The sequence below is a fragment of the Chlorocebus sabaeus genome, chromosome 11 (assembly GCF_047675955.1).
Source record: "Chlorocebus sabaeus isolate Y175 chromosome 11, mChlSab1.0.hap1, whole genome shotgun sequence".
Lineage (NCBI taxonomy): Eukaryota > Metazoa > Chordata > Mammalia > Primates > Cercopithecidae > Chlorocebus > Chlorocebus sabaeus.
The window spans coordinates 111073958-111091992 of NC_132914.1; the positions used below are offsets into that span (position 1 = coordinate 111073958).

The 18035-nt window shown below is 49.8% G+C and overlaps 1 protein-coding gene across 1 annotated transcript in view; it reads right to left on the minus strand.

The window, feature by feature from the left end:
• The window catches only part of RBM19 (RNA binding motif protein 19), a 141609-nt gene that overhangs the window by 103703 nt on the left and 19871 nt on the right, over positions 1–18035 (minus strand). The window contains exons 12-16 of the mRNA XM_008004832.3: positions 17899–18020; positions 17380–17476; positions 13829–13939; positions 11398–11598; positions 8386–8515 (exon numbers count right to left, since the gene is read on the minus strand). Of these exons, the coding sequence (XP_008003023.3) occupies positions 8386–8515; positions 11398–11598; positions 13829–13939; positions 17380–17476; positions 17899–18020 (661 nt within the window). The remainder of the gene's footprint in view (positions 1–8385; positions 8516–11397; positions 11599–13828; positions 13940–17379; positions 17477–17898; positions 18021–18035) is intronic.

The following is an 18035-nucleotide window of genomic DNA, read 5'->3' on the forward strand; positions in this document are numbered from 1 at the left end:
AAATGTGAAGTTGTGAGTTAGCAAGGGGTGTGTGTGTCTGTGTGTGTGTGTGTGTGTGCATGCATGTTATCTGTGTGTGGCTGCAGCTCAGGGAGTTGGGAGCAGGGAGACTAGACCTGCTAGCTGCAGTGCCCCTAAGCGTGTAGATTTCATTCTCAGCTGACAGAAGCCTCAGGAAGTTGGAACAGGGCAGTGTCATGATCTTTTGAGAAATCTTAGGAGGAAATGTGTTCAATTCGTTTCAAGCTCCCCAATTTTCCCAAGTCACATGATTAGGACCTGGAGACAAATTCCTCCTCCAAAGACAAGGCTTCTGAAGCTATTCCCATATCCCCCAGGAAATCAAACTGTCTTAGCAATTCTTCAGAGCAGTTCTCAGGCTGTGCCTTCACAGCCCTCACCCTCAATGTTTCTAAGCAGATGACCAGTGACCTCCCTTAAGAGTTAAACCCTGCACCCCAGCCTGGCAGAAGCACCTGGAGGTCCCATGGGCGGGTAGGCTGGAGCTGATGGAGACAGCCTGCTTCTTCTACTTACACCTTCACTTGCATAGTTCAAACTTCTGCATGATGTAAGGGGGCTTTCTGGGGTTCAGCTCCATTCCACACACTCTCACTGCCAAGCACCAAAGATGCCTCTGTCTGTTGTGCCCTTTCTGATGGAAGCCTAATGCTTTCAAGTCCTAATTAAGCTTCGACCACTTTGTCATAAAACAACCCTTTTAAGTCCTTACAGAAACAGCTACCATGATAATCCTATCTCTTTAACATCAGTTGAACACACTGCCTTCCTCCCTCTGGTAAGCCCAGAGTCCAGGCTCAGACACCAGGACAAAAAGAAATCTACACAAAGGCTCCTCCCCCAACCAAGAAACTAACACAATTTACCCAACAAGACAGACTCCATGGTGTGGCCCTTTGTACTCAAAACCCAACTTTCAAACAAAGCTGGAGGAAAAAGTACCACTAATGGGGAGAACTAAAGCTATGCAAGGCAGCTAAGACTTCAGGTCCTGGACCAGAACTTCAATGGAGATGAAAACCATGACCTTCAGCAGGGAATGATATTTCCACCCCGCTGGCCCTCCTTGGCGTTTGACATCTTGGAGATTAAAGGAGAAAGGAAAGAACACTGATGAGGTCCCCTACCATGCACCAGGCACATGGTTGGATGCCCTGAGTACAGTCTCACTCATGACCACAGCAGCTACATCACAGAAAACGGGGGGCCCAAGGAGAGTTCTGGAGGCTGCCGCATCGGAACCCGAAATCTCAGGCACCTTCTGGTTGATGAGACAGGTTCATGGAAGACTGGAAAAAAATTTTATAGAAAAAAGTATAGTGGGGATGATGACCAAGAGGGCTCATGGCCACTTTAAGGGAGCAGCCCCTTGGCACCGGCCAATTGACAGAAAGGTTAACCTAGCGTGGTCAGAATTCAGATCTATTAAGAGAAGCAGGAAATCCAACTTTACAGAGGAAATCCCACGGTTTTTAAATCTTGGCAACTTAATGGCAAGTGACTTTTAAATTAGGCAGTAGTCAACAAGTACACCAGCTCAATGAAGCCTCGGTGCTCTGCTCCCTGCATCTAGCCTGCCCCAGGGCACTGGCAGATGCCCTTCTGTCTTTCTACCCCAAGGCCCTGGAACCCAGCCAGTGCCCAGTGTGGCATTCCAGGAGTTCCAAGTCTCACAAGGGGAACAACCCGGGGAGCCCAGTACCCCTTAGCGTGGCTGGAGTTGACGCCACACTGCCTTGCTGGTCCGTGAGCAGTGGCTGGTGTGCTGCAAAGGGCATCTTTAAATGCCCAGGCACCTGCACAGGGAGGTGTGATGTTAGTAACAGAGCTGAGACCAGGAATGGATAGATCCCTTCCCTGGCAGATCAGCTGCCCTTAGCCCCAGCCCAGGAAGAACAAGAGGGAAATGTGAGGATGGTGAAGACTTATTATCTGGGTGTGCAGTTGGCCTGGCATGGGGCTCACCTGACATCTCCAACCTCCCATAAGTCAGCCTCTTACCCTCCCCTTCGGGAGGAACACCCAGCTTGAAATGAAAGATGTTCTCAAAGGGGTCTGCCTTTCCTCCAACAGCGCAGGCTCTGGATGACCCTGGAGATGTCCGTTCTTTCCCCGAACCCTGCATTCATAGCAACCACCAACCTATACCTGAAACTTCACCCTGGATCCTAGAAGAACTAACAATTCAAGGGTATCACGGTCTTTAGAGATCTGTTGGAGAAGGGCCCTGGAAGATGAGGAGGGCAGGCCTAGTCCCAGCCCTGCCACAACCTAGCTGCATGACCCTGGGCGAGTAACTTCACTGCTGTCTCAGCACCCTTACTTATAAAATGGAGTTTATTAAAACCATCTCTCCCCTGACACCAAAAATACATACACAAACAAAAACCCTAAACAGAACAGTGAGTGACTGTAAACTCAATTACCAAATTTTAAAAAGACGATGATATAATAATTATGAACAAGAAAGAATGCAAAATCTACATTTGAAGTTTAAATGAACTGTAAATTAATGTGAGTATATTGTATAGGATGTATTGTATAGGTTGCTTCAAAACCCAGCAAAACACAGGTGTATACAGACCACTGACAAAGGTAATGGCCCTTCCCCCTCTCTCCCACAAGGCCCCGGAACCCAGCCAGTCCCCAGCGTGGCATTCCAGGAGTTCCCGTCTTACAAGGACAACAACCTGGAGTGCCCAGCAGCCCTCAGCATGGTCTCCCAGGTCCATGAGCGGTGGCTGGTGTGCCTCGAAGGGGGAAGAGTTGTTATCTTTGCCAGCAGTCCTCATACACCTGCGCTTTGCTGGGTTGTTTGGAAATGCAAGTATCCACTACTTCCTCCACATGTCAGGCCATGGCTCCATCACCTCTCACCTCACCAGAATGACTGAAGAGCCTCCTTGCTGCTGTGCCCTCTGCCCCTCTCTCTGGCTCACCACTTTCCCTGACTTCATTCCTTATCCTTTTCCCTTCTCTCCTGTTCATCTCCTCCATTCCAAACACACTGGTCTCTTTTCTGGTGGTCGAGCCTGCCAAGCCCCCCTCCCTACCACAGGGCCTTTGCACCTGCTGGCCTCTGCCTATTCTGCTGGTCTGCTGCTTTCCCAGGCCTGGCTCCTTCTCACACAGCCTCCCCGCAGGGAGCTCATCCTGTCTACTGTAGTTCAAGCAGTCTCCAGCCCGGGCCCAGCCACTCGCTGTTCCATTCTTCTGCTTTCCTGTTTTCAGAGCCCTGTCCTGTTCTGGCATCACCGTACGGAGCAGTTTGCTCCTCTATCTGTGCTCCCCAGCTACACGGAGAGCTTGAGGACAGGACCCAGTCTGACTCAGTTGGCGCCGCATCTCCGGCACTGGGCTCAGAACAGATCTACTTGTGGACGATGAGTATGTTGGGCACTCGGCATGTGCCTAGAACACAGCGATAACGAAATAGCCCTTACTGTGATCAAGAGGAGCTGTGGGGTTTTAGGTAAGAGCACAGGCCTCAGAGTTGATGGCTTCAGGTCACATCCCAGCTCTCTCCACATGTGTGACCTTGCTCAAGTCATGCAAACTCTGTGCTTCCTTCTTTCCATCTAAAAAGGGGCTGGCCATCATGGTGCCTACGTGCAGGACGATGATGAGAATGAATGCAGAACAGGCTGTGAGACCTGAGCCTAGGCCTGCAGTGAGTGCTGTGAGGGAACAGTTTCGTTCTTAATATCATCCCTGCTACCCACACTGCCCAGCAGGCCTTGATGAGAGAGAAATCCAGGGGAAAATGTTGGAAATCCCTAACCCTGGGAGAGGTAAGACAACCCAGTGTGGGGAGCCCCCGGCCCTCCTTCCCCTTCTCCCTGCAGGGTGAGCTGCTGGCTTCATGCTTCCAGGAAGGCCAGCCAATGCCAGGCGTCCGAGTTCACAGCTGGGCGCCACTGCCAGTCAGCTTCTGCTCCCCGAGTCACCAGGCCAGGCTGTGTCCAGAGAGGCGTGGAGACAGCCAGGAGCCAAGGCCATGAAGCCAAAGGTTATTTTAAAAAGCACTTCTGCTGCTGGTCCCAAGTCAGGAGATAAAAGAAAGATGGGAAAGAAAAAAATAAGGTATTGTGAAACTCAAACAGATGTTTGCCAACAAAATCACCAGGAACCAGAAAAAGAGGGGAGAAGTGAGACAGGAATCAGGGTTGGGCCCGGGGGCGGGGGAGTGAGGGGAAGGATCTAAAAGCAAGGTGGGCTGGAGGGGGCTGGGAGAGGCAGGGGGAAATGTGCTTCCATCTGTAGTTAGCACAATCAAATCCAGTCACGCATCGCCACATGGGGCTTTATTATAATCAGGCCACAGAATTTACTGCGGCCTCCTCCCCTTTCCCGGCTCTCGGCGCTGGAGCTGACAGCAAAGACTGTTATCAGTTGCAAGCAGCTTTTCAGGACCTCCCCCCACTCTGAGCCCTTTATCTGAAGGTGAGGGTCTTGGTTGTGGGGAGATAAAACATGCTGTCCCCCTCCCTCGAGACTAGTACAGAGAACAGGAGAGCTTTGCAGAAAGGAAGCGGGTAAAATAAAAAAAAAAAGCTATGTCCACTCCCCTCCTACTCTTCTTCCTTGGGAGCCTGAGAAAATCTGGGGCTTTGGGGGCTGGCTGAGTCGCCCCCAGCCCTCCTTGTCCTCATACCACGGGGGAGTCAGGGATCTGGCGAAGCTTCGAGAACAATGCAAAGAGGGCGGGGGTGGGGGAGGAGCAGGTGAAAAGAACAGCACCGGCCAGGAGGGGCTGTGCACGGGCTGCCTGCAGTGAGAGGGCAGGAGGAGGCCCTGGAGATCAGCTCTGTGGGAATTCACCAATGACGCAGGACGCAGTAGGGCTTGGAATTAGTACAGACACGCACAACTTCCCGGGCCAAAGGAGGCCCGGCGGCCGGCCGGGCTCTAAGGCCTTCTTTGTGTGAGTCATGGTCAGGCCCTGGAAAGCAGCCCCTCTGGGAGGTAGGGGCTGTTGGGGACATGCTCAAACCTGCAATGTAGACCCAGAAAGCTGGGGGACCCGCGGGCAGGGGTGGGAAAACACTCTGACGGTAAACCACAGCACACTATCTCCGCGACACACCCTGTGCTGTGCTGCAGACATTGCTGTACTCAGGGCCCACTTCTATTACTACTTGTGACATCTCACTTGTCCCCCAACAGCTCTATTGTCCTCCACAGCTCAGCAGCTCCAGGGGAAGGGGGTCTGTGCATCTGTGTGGTGTCCATTTTGATCACCCAGCTCAGCTGCTGGCTCAGGGTTGGTGCCCATGGTGAGTTAAAGACTATCCACTGTGACATATTTTTCTAAATTTAATTTTTGAGACAGGGTCTCGCTCTGTCACCCAGGCTGAGTGTAGTGGTGCAATCTCGGCTCACTGCAGCCTCGATCTCCCAGGCTCAAGTGATCCTCCAAACTCAGCCTCCTGAGTAGCTGGGACAACAAGGCATGCACCACCACGCCCAGCTAATTTTTGTATTTTTCGTAGAAATGGGGTTTTTTCATGTTGTCCAGGCTTGTCTTGAACTTCTGGACTCAAGTGATCCTTCTGCCTCAGCCTCCCAAAATGCACTGTGATTTATATTACTCGGTCACCAACAGCAGCAGAAGACTGGTAATGTGCATGTGACATCCCACCACGCCCTCGGGGGACGGGGCAGATATCACACCCATTTTACAGATATGGAAACCGAGCCTCAGAGAGGCAGGTGGTTTGTCCAGTCACAGAGTGGCTGCTTACTGGAAATCTCAGGGCCATTTCTCCAGAAGCTCTAGGCCGTACATGATGAGGACGCCAAGGGCTTAGAACCATGCCCGGCATGGCATAACTGCTGCTTTTGCTCTTGGGTTCGCTCACACGCACTTCCTGATCACTACCAGCCACGGGGGCACATTCCTGGGTGCTAGGATACTGCTGTGAGCAAGGTCAACGGGCTCTTGGTGTGTGGAGTGGCCATTCCAGGGGCAGAGTCAGACAGAGCAACACCAGGGAAAGGAACCCATTCATGACACAATTCCAGGAAGTGATAAGCATTTGAAATAAAATAAAGGGCCATTTGTGCGGGTGGGGACAAATGGGAGCCCCCACTATTATTCTGATAGATGTATTACTGTCACCACTGTGTTCTGAGGCAGGGCTAACAACCAAAACCAAACGTTCAAACCTAACTAAGCTTCTACTATGTGCCAGAGGCTTGGGAGAAAGACAAGTATGACCCAGCCCCATCTTTCCAAGGGACAGAGGCAGATTCTCATGCATTCACTCATTCCCTTGACACCTGTGAACCGAGCTTCCCTATGCCTGGGCCTCCCGGGGTGCTTGGTACCTGGCAGTGAAGGAGAGAGCCCCACTCCGTGCCTTCACAACTCAACGTCTGGCTGAGATAGACAGGAAACAAATACGAGTAACAAATAAACAGAATAAATAGAAATTGTCACAAGTGTTACAGAACAAAGGAGACAGCAGAGAGGAAGAATCCCCAGGACACAAGGAAATGAAAAGCCTGGTGGAAGCGGTCACCTTGGGAGGCACCACGTGTCCCCCGCCTGCCTCCTGTTGCCACCCAAGGCTGCAGGAAGAGGTCTCCTCCGGATTTGATTTCAGTGCCGCTCAGTCCTGGATGATCTCTGTGTTTCGAAGGAGAACTTGCTTTGGGCCAAAAAAACACATTACTTAGGTTCAAGGGTAGTAACTGAACTGAAAACCAAGGCAGCTGTGATTTGGGGGAGACAGTGAAGAACAAGCCAGGATGACATAAAGAGAATTTTGTTTTGATGGGAGCAAGCACAGGTTTTGAAGGAGACCCTGATCCAAACGGAGTGGAGAGAGCTAACTCATAAATGAGCAGGAGCAGGAGACAGGCTTTCACAAGGTTTACACCAATCATCACTAACCCCAATGACAGGGGATGCTTCTGGGTCCTCACACCGCAAAGGGACTGAAGGATTTTGCTTCCTGACTGAAACAGGCCTCCAGACCAGCACTTCTGAATGCCTTGCGCTGGCTGAGCCAGTCCTGAAGATCCACAGTGAAACACGGAAATGAGAAATGTGGACAAGGCAGGGGAGGTTAGGTACAGCAAAGTCTATTTCATTAAAATCTTAGACTGGGCATGGTGGCTTATGCCTGTAATCCCAGCACTTTGGGAAGCTGAGGCAGGCAGATTACTTGAGGCCAGGAATTCCAGACCAGCCTGGCCAATATGGTGAAACCCTGTCTCTACTAAAAATACAAGAAAACTAGCCAAGTGTGGTGGCAGGCACCTGTAGTCCCAGCTACTTGGGAGGCTGAGGCAGGAGAACTGCTTGAACCCAGGAGGTAGAGGTTGCAGTGAGCCAAGATCATGCACTCCAGCCTGGGCAACAGAGCAAGACTCTGTCTCAAAAAAAAAAAAAAAAAATCTTAAATCTGACAATGTTTCTCCCCAACTATTTTTTTTTTTAAACTATGAAATGTCCTTATATATATATATAAAAAATACAAGAACAAAGGAGAGAGTAGCTGAGGACTTATTACTTTTTTTTTTTTTAACATTCTTATTTTAATAAATTAAACAACTGGTTGCTGTAATGTGGGTGTGTACAGGGGAGTGGTTACTACTGACAAGGAAAATCTTAACATCTGGATAGAATGACGTGGTCCTGTTCGTCTTGGCTTCTAAGATGTGGTCATGGTTCTCAGACTATGAGGTCCTCAGTGCAGGGGCTACACTGCCCACTGTGGGCATCTAGGAAAGCATGGGGGTGTTCCAGGTTGTCACAAGGACTGGGGGCACTCGTGACACTCAGAGGCACAGGCCAGGGATGTGAAATGTCTTGTGATTTGCAAAGCAGTCCTGACAAGAAAGTACTGCCCAGTCCCAAAGCCCAATGATACCCCTTTCCCCAGCTAGGAAGCATTAGCCAGGGGGTGGGGGCTGTGCTCTCTGGCCCCCAAGGGCCACGGCTTCCCCTTCCTTTCCTGCCTTTGCAGTCACTGGACATCAGAGGGCACTGCCACTCCAAGGACATGAGAATAAGTATCTCCCATACCAGTCACCCTCCCCCATGAGCCATTCTGGTCCGTCTTTGAAATAGGAAGGTTGTTTACACTTGCTCTGCTTTGAATCCTTGTTAACAGATTATAGTTTTTTCCCCCTACAAGCTTTAATTGACAAACTAAAAGCATGCTGCATCCATAATTTTGACACTGGTTTTTACAGGACATGCCCATAAAATCTGAGTCTGAGCCCCACTAGTCTCTAGCATGAACAAAGAACTTTAAACCAGAGGCTCGATGAGAAACTTCCCGCTGCCCCTCACCCTCCTCCTTTCCCTCACCTGTTATCCCAAGGCATCCTGGTCTCAGACTCAGCTCTTACCTGTTTCTGTCTCTGCTTGGTCCTTTTCCGCAGGTTCCAAAGGTGTGTCTTGGAGCTTTTTCTTCTGTGGGGCTGTGCTGGAGAAGACGCTAACTGGAGCCCACTCCAGATACAGGGGGACATGGTGGAACTGCAGAGACAAGAGTGATGGCCCTGTGGGTCCTCATTACAACACACTGCTAGGGAGGGACTCAGTCCCATGCAGATCACAGCCCAAGGGTCACAGAGGATGGGCAATTCACCCAAGAATGGAGCCGGAAGGAGCCCAGCCCAGAGCCCTGACTGCTGTCTACTCCCTGAGGACAACACTCGCCCCCGATCTGCATCTCAGGGTACAGGAGAGAGGCTTTAGTCTCTGTTGCCACCAGACATACAGTAGCTCCAAGGCCCTCTTTGTGCTTTCTCCAATCAGAGTATGAAACGCTAAAGTTTTATACTTTAGATGGGAGTGGGACGAGGAGAGAGCACATCATTGGTAAAGTGCAGCTCTCCAGGAGGAAGTGTAAAATACCCGTTAAGAGAACACACTTTCTCTCTATGTGCATATAACCACGGGCAACACCTGTATACGCGTGCGTGTGTGTGCATGCAGATGTTATTTTCTTAAAAGGATAGCTGGGCATAGTGGCACACACCTGTAGTCCTAGCTACTCAGGAAGCTGAGGTGGGAGGATCCCTTGAGCTCAGGAGTTTGAGGCTGCAGTGAGCTAGGATTCTGCCACTGTACTCCAGGGAAATCCTGTCTCTTAAAAAAAAAAAAAAAGGGGGGGGTCCGGGGGTGGGTGATAAACAAGACACTGATGACACCTGCCTCATTAGGTGGCCACTGGGGAGCTGCAGGACGGGGAGGGAGCGAGACTTGTCAACAAATGCCCTTTTTGAATCTTTTCAAATTTCATACTCCATGAAAGCCTTGCAAATTAGTTATGTTTCAGAAACATACACATGCTTCAGAGTGAAACAGACTGGCGTGCAGACAGCGAGCTGCATCACACTGAGCTGTGCGCTCGTGGGCCAGGGCATCAGAGAGGCCATCAGTTTCCATATGTGCAAAATGAAGACAGCAGTCTTCTTGTTGGTGAAATAGACACTGCTCAAAACAGGAGGCCTCACCTAGTCAGTGCTCTCAAACTGTGGCTCACACAGAGAGAGCCTTTGGTGATGGACAGGTCCTCCCAAAGCAGAAGGAAGAAAGGATGGTGTCACATTCCAAAGGATGCTCACATCTCAGTCATGGGGCCCCACCTAGATAATTTTTCTTATGGGTCAGGCACAGACTGACTTCCTGAGAGCTTAGTGACCACAGAGTCACAAGCTAAACACTATTATGGGGTTAAAGTAGCAGAGAATGAGAAATCATTTCCTCACCAGCAAAATGGGGACATGAATATCTATCTCTCAGAATTGCTGGGGGACATGAATATCTATCTCTCAGAATTGCTGGGGGACATGAATATCTATCTCTCAGAATTGCTGGGGGACATGAATATCTATCTATCAGAATTGCTGGGGGACACCAAGGTCTGCAAAGTGCTAAAGTGCCGTATAAACAGAAAACACTTGCAGTGGCCCCACAGGGTATGTCTATGTCTTGAACTCCTAGAACCCACGAATGTGCCCTTGTTTGGAAAAAGTATCTTCGCAAATTTCATTAAGTGAAAGATTTTGAGATGAGATCATCTTGCATTATCCAGGCAGACCCTAAATCCAATGACAAGTGTCCTTCTAAGAGAAATACAGAGGAAGACTGAGAGGAGAAGAGGAAATACCACGTGAGGATGAAGGGAGAAACTGGAGTGATGCAGCCATGGGCCAGGGATGCCTGGAGCCACCAGAAGCTGGAAGAGACACAGACCAGACTCCCTAGAGCCTTCAGAGGAAGCACAACCCTGCTGACACCTTGATTTCAGACTGTGGCCTTTGGAACCGTGGGACGATCTATTTCTGTTGTTTCAAGCCAACTGGCTTGTGAAAATTTGTTATGACAGCCGCAGCCAGCAAACTAATACACAACTGTTGGCTTTTTTCTAAACCAAGAACCAGGAGACAGCCCCACCTACAGAAATGACTTTCATTCATCTCATTGTAGCTACAAGATTGCAAAAGCATCAAGAATGCTCATTCTTGGGCAAAATAGGGAGAACTTTTTCTCTACAAAAATAGAGAAATTAGCCAGAAATTTGCTCTCTACAAAAAATAAAAAAATTAGCCAGGTGTGGTGGTGCATGCCTATAGTCTCAGCTACACAGGAGGCTGAGGAGGGAGGATTGCTTGAGTCCCAGAGCTTGAGGCTGCAGCGAACCAAGATGGCGCCACTGCACTGTAGCCTGGGTGACAGAGAGAGATCATGTCTTTAAAAATAAATAAATAAAATACATTTTTTTAAAAAAAGAATGAACACATTTAATTAAAATTAAAATGTTAATCCAAATTAACATGGGTAAAGAAAGCCAAAGAAAAGCTAGAGTCAGGCAAGGAACCAAGGCATGCTTTCTGGAGGATGGTTTAGAACTTCCCTCTCCCGGCCGGGTGCGGTGGCTCACATCTGCACTTTGGGAGGCCGAGGTGGGTGGATCACAAGGTCAGGAGATCAAGACTATCCTGGTGAACACGGTGAAACCCCATCTCTACTAAAAATACAAAACAATTAGCCAGGCATGGTGGCAGGCGCCTGTAGTCCCAGCTACTTGGGAGGCTGAGGCAGGAGAATGGCGTGAACCCGGGAGGCGGAGCTTGTAGAGAGCAGAGATCGCGCCACTGCACTCCAGCCTGGGCGACAGAACAAGATTTCGTCTCAAAAAAAAAAAAAAAAAAAAACTTCCCTCTCCCATTCTTCCCTTCCAGATGGGTTTTCAGGCGGTAGGGATGACACTCAACCATGATCCAGACCGGTGGTTCAGGGTGAGCTCCCACGTGCCAAATCTGTGAATCCACAGTCCAGTGCACCCTCTCCCTTGAAGCAGCCCTCACTGGTCCTTCTCCAGATCAACTCCGGGTCTCCAGCAGCCCTACCTTGGAATACGCCAGATGCCTGAAGGCCCGGCGGGCCTCCAGGGGCTCCAGGAACTCCACGATGGCGGTGATTCCACCCTCTGGCAGCAGCACGCGGCCTAGGCTGCCAAAACGGCCGAAGGTCTCCTGCAGCTCGGCCGCCAGGGTGCCTGCTGGGAGGTTCTTGACCAGAATCACAGTCTTGCTTCGCTCTGCTGCAGCCTGCAGAGAGGAAATGCCCACATGTGGGACCACAGGAGGGAGGAGGGTCCCCAGCTGACACCAGCAGGGATTGTGGGGGTCTCCAGATGAGGCTCTCCATTTGGAACCTCAGCAACCAGGCACTTAGGAGATGGACCCAGGAGGAACCACCCTCTCTGGCATGATCCTTGTTGCAAGGCTGCCAGGTAGCTCTACAGAGGCGGGTAAGGCCTGGGGCTCTGAAGCTGGAGCTCCTGGATCAAACCCCAGCCCCTCCTCCACTCGTGAGCAGGGCTGCACCTTCCAAAGCTTCCAGGGGCTGGTGTCTGCATCTCAGTACCAAGGCTCCTGAACTACAGACCGCCCACCTGCTACCACGTGCAGCCAGCAGGATGCGCTGCAGAGTTAACGCCCCCTGGGAGCAGACCCCAGCTCTCAGGAGTTGCTGCTCCCCTTGTCCTCGGGTGGGACGAGACTGAGGTATGAGCGCTGCAGGCTTTCCCCTAGGCAGAGCTCTAGGCACCCACAGGGCAGCGTACTGCAGCAGCACACTCTGCACCCTGGGCTCCTCCCCTTCCCCGCATCCCTTTCTCACCAGGCTTTTCTGCACCGCCCCCAATACTGTTTGCCCTTGAATCCTTGTGTCAGAATCTGCTTCTGGGAGAATTCAAACTAAACGACTAGCTATTCAGCCTTGAGAAATGTATTTAACTGTGCTTCAGCTCCTGCAGCGACAGCAAGGACAGAGCATCTATTTCACAGGATAGCTCTAGGAAAAGCTTTCATTAAAAGGGTTAGTAAAAGTACATGTAATATGAGCACTCTGAAAACGTTAGCAATAATTTTATTAAAAAGTAATGTTGGAGGAGAATAGAAGAGCCAATAAAATATAATGGAAAAATCTAGGCATATGGCCTATCTGGGAATAAGTCTTAGCTCAGCTGCTAATTTAACCTGAGACTTTGGGTCAATTACCTTGTTTCTGTGGGCCTCAATTTTCTCATCTGCAAAATCGGCTAACAGTCACACCCATCTTATAGAGGCCACACAGGGTTAATATGAGGATTGAGTGAGGTGAGGGGAGTGAAAACCATCTGCAGGTGGGAAAGGCTGGGCACCAGTGGGCCTTTTAGATGCAACTCAGGCTGCAGTGTTACAGTTAGAGAGAGACTCTGGGGCCAGAAAGCCTGTGTTCAAATTCAGCTCCACCATTATGAGCTATGAAGTGACTTCACCCCTCTGTGACTGTGGTTCCCTCTGGAGAGTGGAAGCACAGTACTGCTGCTTTCACACGGTGGCCATGTGAACGAAATGAGCCAATTAAACACGTAAACTTAGAAGAGTGCTTTGGTGAATCTTAATATATGTTAGCTATTAGTATATTTATTTTATCCGTCTATCTATCCATCCATCCATCCATCCATCGATCATCTATATTCATTCATCCACCATCTATATTCATTCATTCATCCACCATCTATATTCATCCACCATCCATCCACCCATCCAGTCGATCCATCCATTCATTCACTATCCATATTCATCCTCCATCCATCCATCCATCCATCCATCCATCCATCCACCCATCCATCCATCCATCCATCCATCCATCCATCCATCCATCCCCTATCCATCTTCATCCATCCATCCTCCTTATCCATCTTGAGGCAAAAATTTAAGGCCTGGGAAGGCTGCTGAAAGGGCTGTTTTGGGAATCAGAAGCCCTGAGTTTTAGTCCAGGCTCCTCTCACAAATACTGTTTGACCTTGTAAGTCACCTCCCCACTCTCTGAGCGTTGGTATCCCAGATTGTAAAATGAAGGGGTCTCATGATGTCTTAGGGGCCCTCTAAGCTGCAGCCATCCATAAATCTAAGACCTGCTACTTCGCGAAGAACAGGCGCATGGAGGTGCTGGACTCTTCCCTACTACGTTCAAGAAGGGTCAAAGTCCCCGAACAGACAACAGATGCTCTGGGAAGTCACTGGGTAGGGGAGTGAGATGTTGGGGGTCCCGATCTGTGTTGGGGAACTGTGGGGTTAGAGGCAGACCTATGGCTCTGGACAGACAGCATCAGGATCAGATAGGCCACTTGTCTGAGCCCATGTAACATTTCTTCCCTTCTTTAGAGACAATTTAGAAACCAGTAATAGTCCTTAGAAGGCCAGATCCTTAAATCCATCTGCGTCTCCCCTGGAAAGGCCATGCCCGACTCTCCAGTGGCCACTGGCTGGTGCTGCCGAGAGCACTCACCTGGCTGAAGGAATCCAGGCTGACCCCGTTGTCTATGAGAAAGCGCCGCACTTCCTGGACGAGTTGGGTCTCCCCGAGAGCCACGCGCACAGCCACGCTGCCCTTGGTCTCCTGTGGGAGAGGAAACGAAGAGTCCTGGTTGGCTGTTGGCCAGGTGACTTGCTGGCCCTCCCATCTCCCAACAGCCTGCAGAAGAGGCTGGGATGGAAATGGATTCCACTGATGCTGCTCATCTTCCTACATTGATCAGATGCCCCCCGTGGCTCTGTGCCTTTTTTTCTTTTTTTAAAAAAACAAAAAAAAAAACAAAAAAAAAACAGTGTCTCACTCTGTCATATCTGTCCCCCAGGCTGGAGTGCAGTGGTGTGTTCATGGCTCACTGTAGCTTCAATCTCCCAGACTCATGCAATCTTCGTACCTCAGCCTCCTGAGTAGCTGGGACCACAGATGCACGCCACCACACCCAGCTCATTTTTATATTTTTTGTAGAGATGGGATGGGGTTTCGCCATATTGCCCAGGCTGGTCTTGAACTCCTGGGCTTAAAGCAATCCACCTGCCTCAGCTTCCTGAAGCGCTAGGATTACAGGCGTGAGCCACTGCGCTTGGCCCCCCAGTGGCTCTGGCTTCCCAGGTCTCACACAGTAGATCTGGGACCCCAGGGTCCCCCCTGTACTCCCTCCCCTCATCATATGGGTCTTTGCCGCCACTCCCATGCTGAGCTCATCCCACCGCAGGGGTCCTGCAGTTGTTGACCTTGGCCTCCAAGGCTCTTACCCCACATTCCCTTGCTCCATTCGGTTTCTGCTTAAGTGTCATGTTTCTGACCAGCCCAGCCTCACGGTGACACCTTATCCCTTCCTTGGCTTTTCTATTCTCTGCCTTCACCAGGCCTGCCGCACTGCACCTCTGCTAATGTGTCAGTGTCTTCTCCCTCACTAGAAGGCACCACAGGAACCTCAATGCTCCTGTTTGGGGGGTTGCTGCATTCCCAGAACTCAGAGTACTCGGGGGATATGAAGCGGCTGCAGGCCCCTAGCTGGCCTGGGTCTAAAGCTGTGCCATCCAACACAGTGCCACAAGCTCCTCAGAGTCACTCATTCTGTGAAATGCAATGCGATGCATCCAAAGTGCTCTCCGTGGAAAACACACACGGAATTCCGTGAGGAAAAAAAGACTATAATAGCTTATATATTTTTTTTTAACATTGTGCATATGTTGAAATTATAATATTTTGGACGACACAGTGGCTCAGGCCTGTAATTCCAGCACTTTGGGAGGCTGAGGCAGATAGATCACCTGAGGTCGGGAGTTTGAGACCAGCCTGACCAACATGGAGAAACCCTGTCTCTACTAAAAATACAAAATTAGCCAGGCGCGGTGGTGCATGCCTGCAATCCCAGCTACTCGGGAGGCTGAGGCTGGAGAATTGCTTGAACCCAAGAGGCAGAGGTTTCGGTGAGCCAAGATCATGCCGTTGCACTCCAGCCTGGGCAACAAGAGCAAAACTCTATCTCGGAAACAAACAAACAAACAAAAATATCTTGGATAAACCGAGTTACATCAAATATATTATTAATATTAATTTTGCCTGTTTCATTTAGCCTTTTAAACACGTGGCCACTAGATGATTTCCAACTGCACGTGTGGCTCACATTCCCTAATGGACAGCCCTGACCTTCAGTACCTGGTGGACAGCAATGGGCAAGGAGCTTATGAGCCAAATCCACCCATGTCCTTTGTTAATCTGATGAAAAACACTCCCAGGTTTGCCTGGGAAGAACTCAGCTGCCTCTAACTCCAGATGCATGTTTTTTTGTTTGTTTGTGTTTTGAGACAGTCTCGCTCTGTTGCCTGGGCTGGAGCGCAGTGGCATGATCTCGACTCATTGCGACCTGCCTCCTGGGTTCAAGTGATTCTCTTGCCTCAGCCTCCCAAATAGCTGGGATTACAGGCATGTGCCACCACACAAGGCTAATTTTTGTATTTTTAGTAGAGATGGGGTTTCTCCATGCTAGTCAGGCTGGTCTTGAACTCCTGACCTCTAGTGATCCGCCTGCCTCAGCCTTCCAAAGTGCTGGAATTATAGGTGTGAGCCACTGTGCCCAGCCCAGATGCATGCATTTTAAAAGAAGGTATGAGGATACAAAATATACAAAGAACAGGGTATTTTCAGGCTTTCTGCAAAGTACTTTAGACAAAGTATACTTTGTACTGATATATATATTTTTATATATACATAAAAATATACTTTATATGACCCCTGCCTATAATCCCAACACTTTGGGAGGCCAAGGTGGGATGATCACTTGAGCCTAGAAGTTTGAGACCAGCCTGGGCAACATAGTGAGACCCCATCGCTGCAAAAATAAAAATAAATTAGGCATGATGGCATGCATCTGTAGTCCTAGCCACTCGGGAGAGTGAGGTGGGAGGATTGCTTGAGCCAAGAATTTGGGAGGCTACAGTGAGCTATGAGCTATGGTCATGTCACTGCACTCCAGCCTGGGTGACAGAGCAACTTGTCTCAAAAAAATAAAAAAAAAATTACAAATATGTGTATATGTATAAGAATGTGTGTGTATATATATATAGATGTATATACACACACACACACCCCTACTTGAATATACCTTTTAAAAACTATCCTTTTATAGAAGGTACAAAGCACATATAGGATCCAAAGCAGAAAGAATACAAAAGAGCAGATATGTCAGCTGCATAAGTCTAGAGATCTAATATAAACACACAACATGAGGACTAGAGTTAACACTGGAGATTTCTGCTTCTAGCAAAATCTTTTGTAGTAGATTTTAGGTGTTTTTTGCCACACACACAAAAAGGGCAAGTGTGAGATGATGGAAATGTTAATTGGCTAGCTTATGGTAAGTATTTCGCTATCCATATGTCTATCAAAACATCATGTTGATTTTTAAAGCTATGTGATGTGGAGGAGCGGGATGGATGGAGAATTTAGAAGGAATAAGGCTAGACTCGGGAGAGAAGGAGGAACGGAACCCAGTGACCCCTCCCCTGGCTTCAGAGACCTGGGCTGCCTGGGCTGTGGAAATCATGAGACACAGTTCAGAGCCAAGGCGCCGGAGCTGGCCAGACCTGGTGTCCTCCCACCTCCACCTCTTTGCAAGTCTGTGACCTTGGACAAGCTATTGTGTCCCTGGGTCTCGGTTTCTTCATCTGCACAATGGGATACAAGAACCCCTACTTCACATGGCCATTGTGAGAAGTACCATGCACTAATGCTTATGGCCCAGTGGAAGGCTCAGGAATGTCACCTGTCAACACTACTGTCAATCACATTCTCTGGGGTGGCTCCACACAAGGGCAGGAGAAGCCAGGGCTAGAGGCTGGCTGGGGATGTTTCCAAAGGGAGGGCTGGGAGAGCACCTTCCATTCCAGAGACCTCTGGGAAGGCCCAAGAGGAAAGCCCTGGAGGCCCCAGCCTCACAGCTGAGAGCAGCACAACGTGCCTCCTGTTCTTTCTCCCCTTCAGTTTGGCCCAGATCCCAGAGAGGATTGGTCGGCTTTACTCACGTGGTCAAAAACTTGACTCTTGGTGGCGTTGTACTTCTGTGCGATGGCATCAGCCACGGCATTCGGCCCCATGAATAATGTGTTCCAGTTGTGAGAGCTAAGAGGCAGGAGGCAGAACACGGAGATCAGACCAAGCTGGAGGAGGGGAACTTGCTCTCAGACATGAATCCTGTAAGAAATGGGCTCCTAGGCCTGCCTTTCTACGTTCCTCCAATTTCCCTATCATGGGCTACATATACAGGGCCTGAAGACAACCCGATGACAGGGACCATCCCTAGCAGTGCTTCATCTGTGTCAGGGACTGAGAACTTCGCATACATTCACTCACTGAAACCTTACAGCACCACAAAAGGAAGGCACTACTATCATTCTCCGATTTTACAGATGAGAAAACTGAAGCTCGGTAAGGTATGAACTAAACTCATCAGGAGTCAGAAGACCCAGGCAGCTTAGAAAGCACAGGGTGAGGGTGGTAGACGGTTGGGGTTGGGGCTCAGCAGCTTCAGGGACACTGAGGACCTGGTGCTGTTGGCTTTGTCCTGGGCCTCCTTCTTTTTCTTGTAGGATGACGATCCCAGGGCACTGGCGTCCTCGCTGGCTTCCTTCTTGATGGTGGATGGTAACACGTGGAGCATCCTGCCCTGGACGGGGATGAC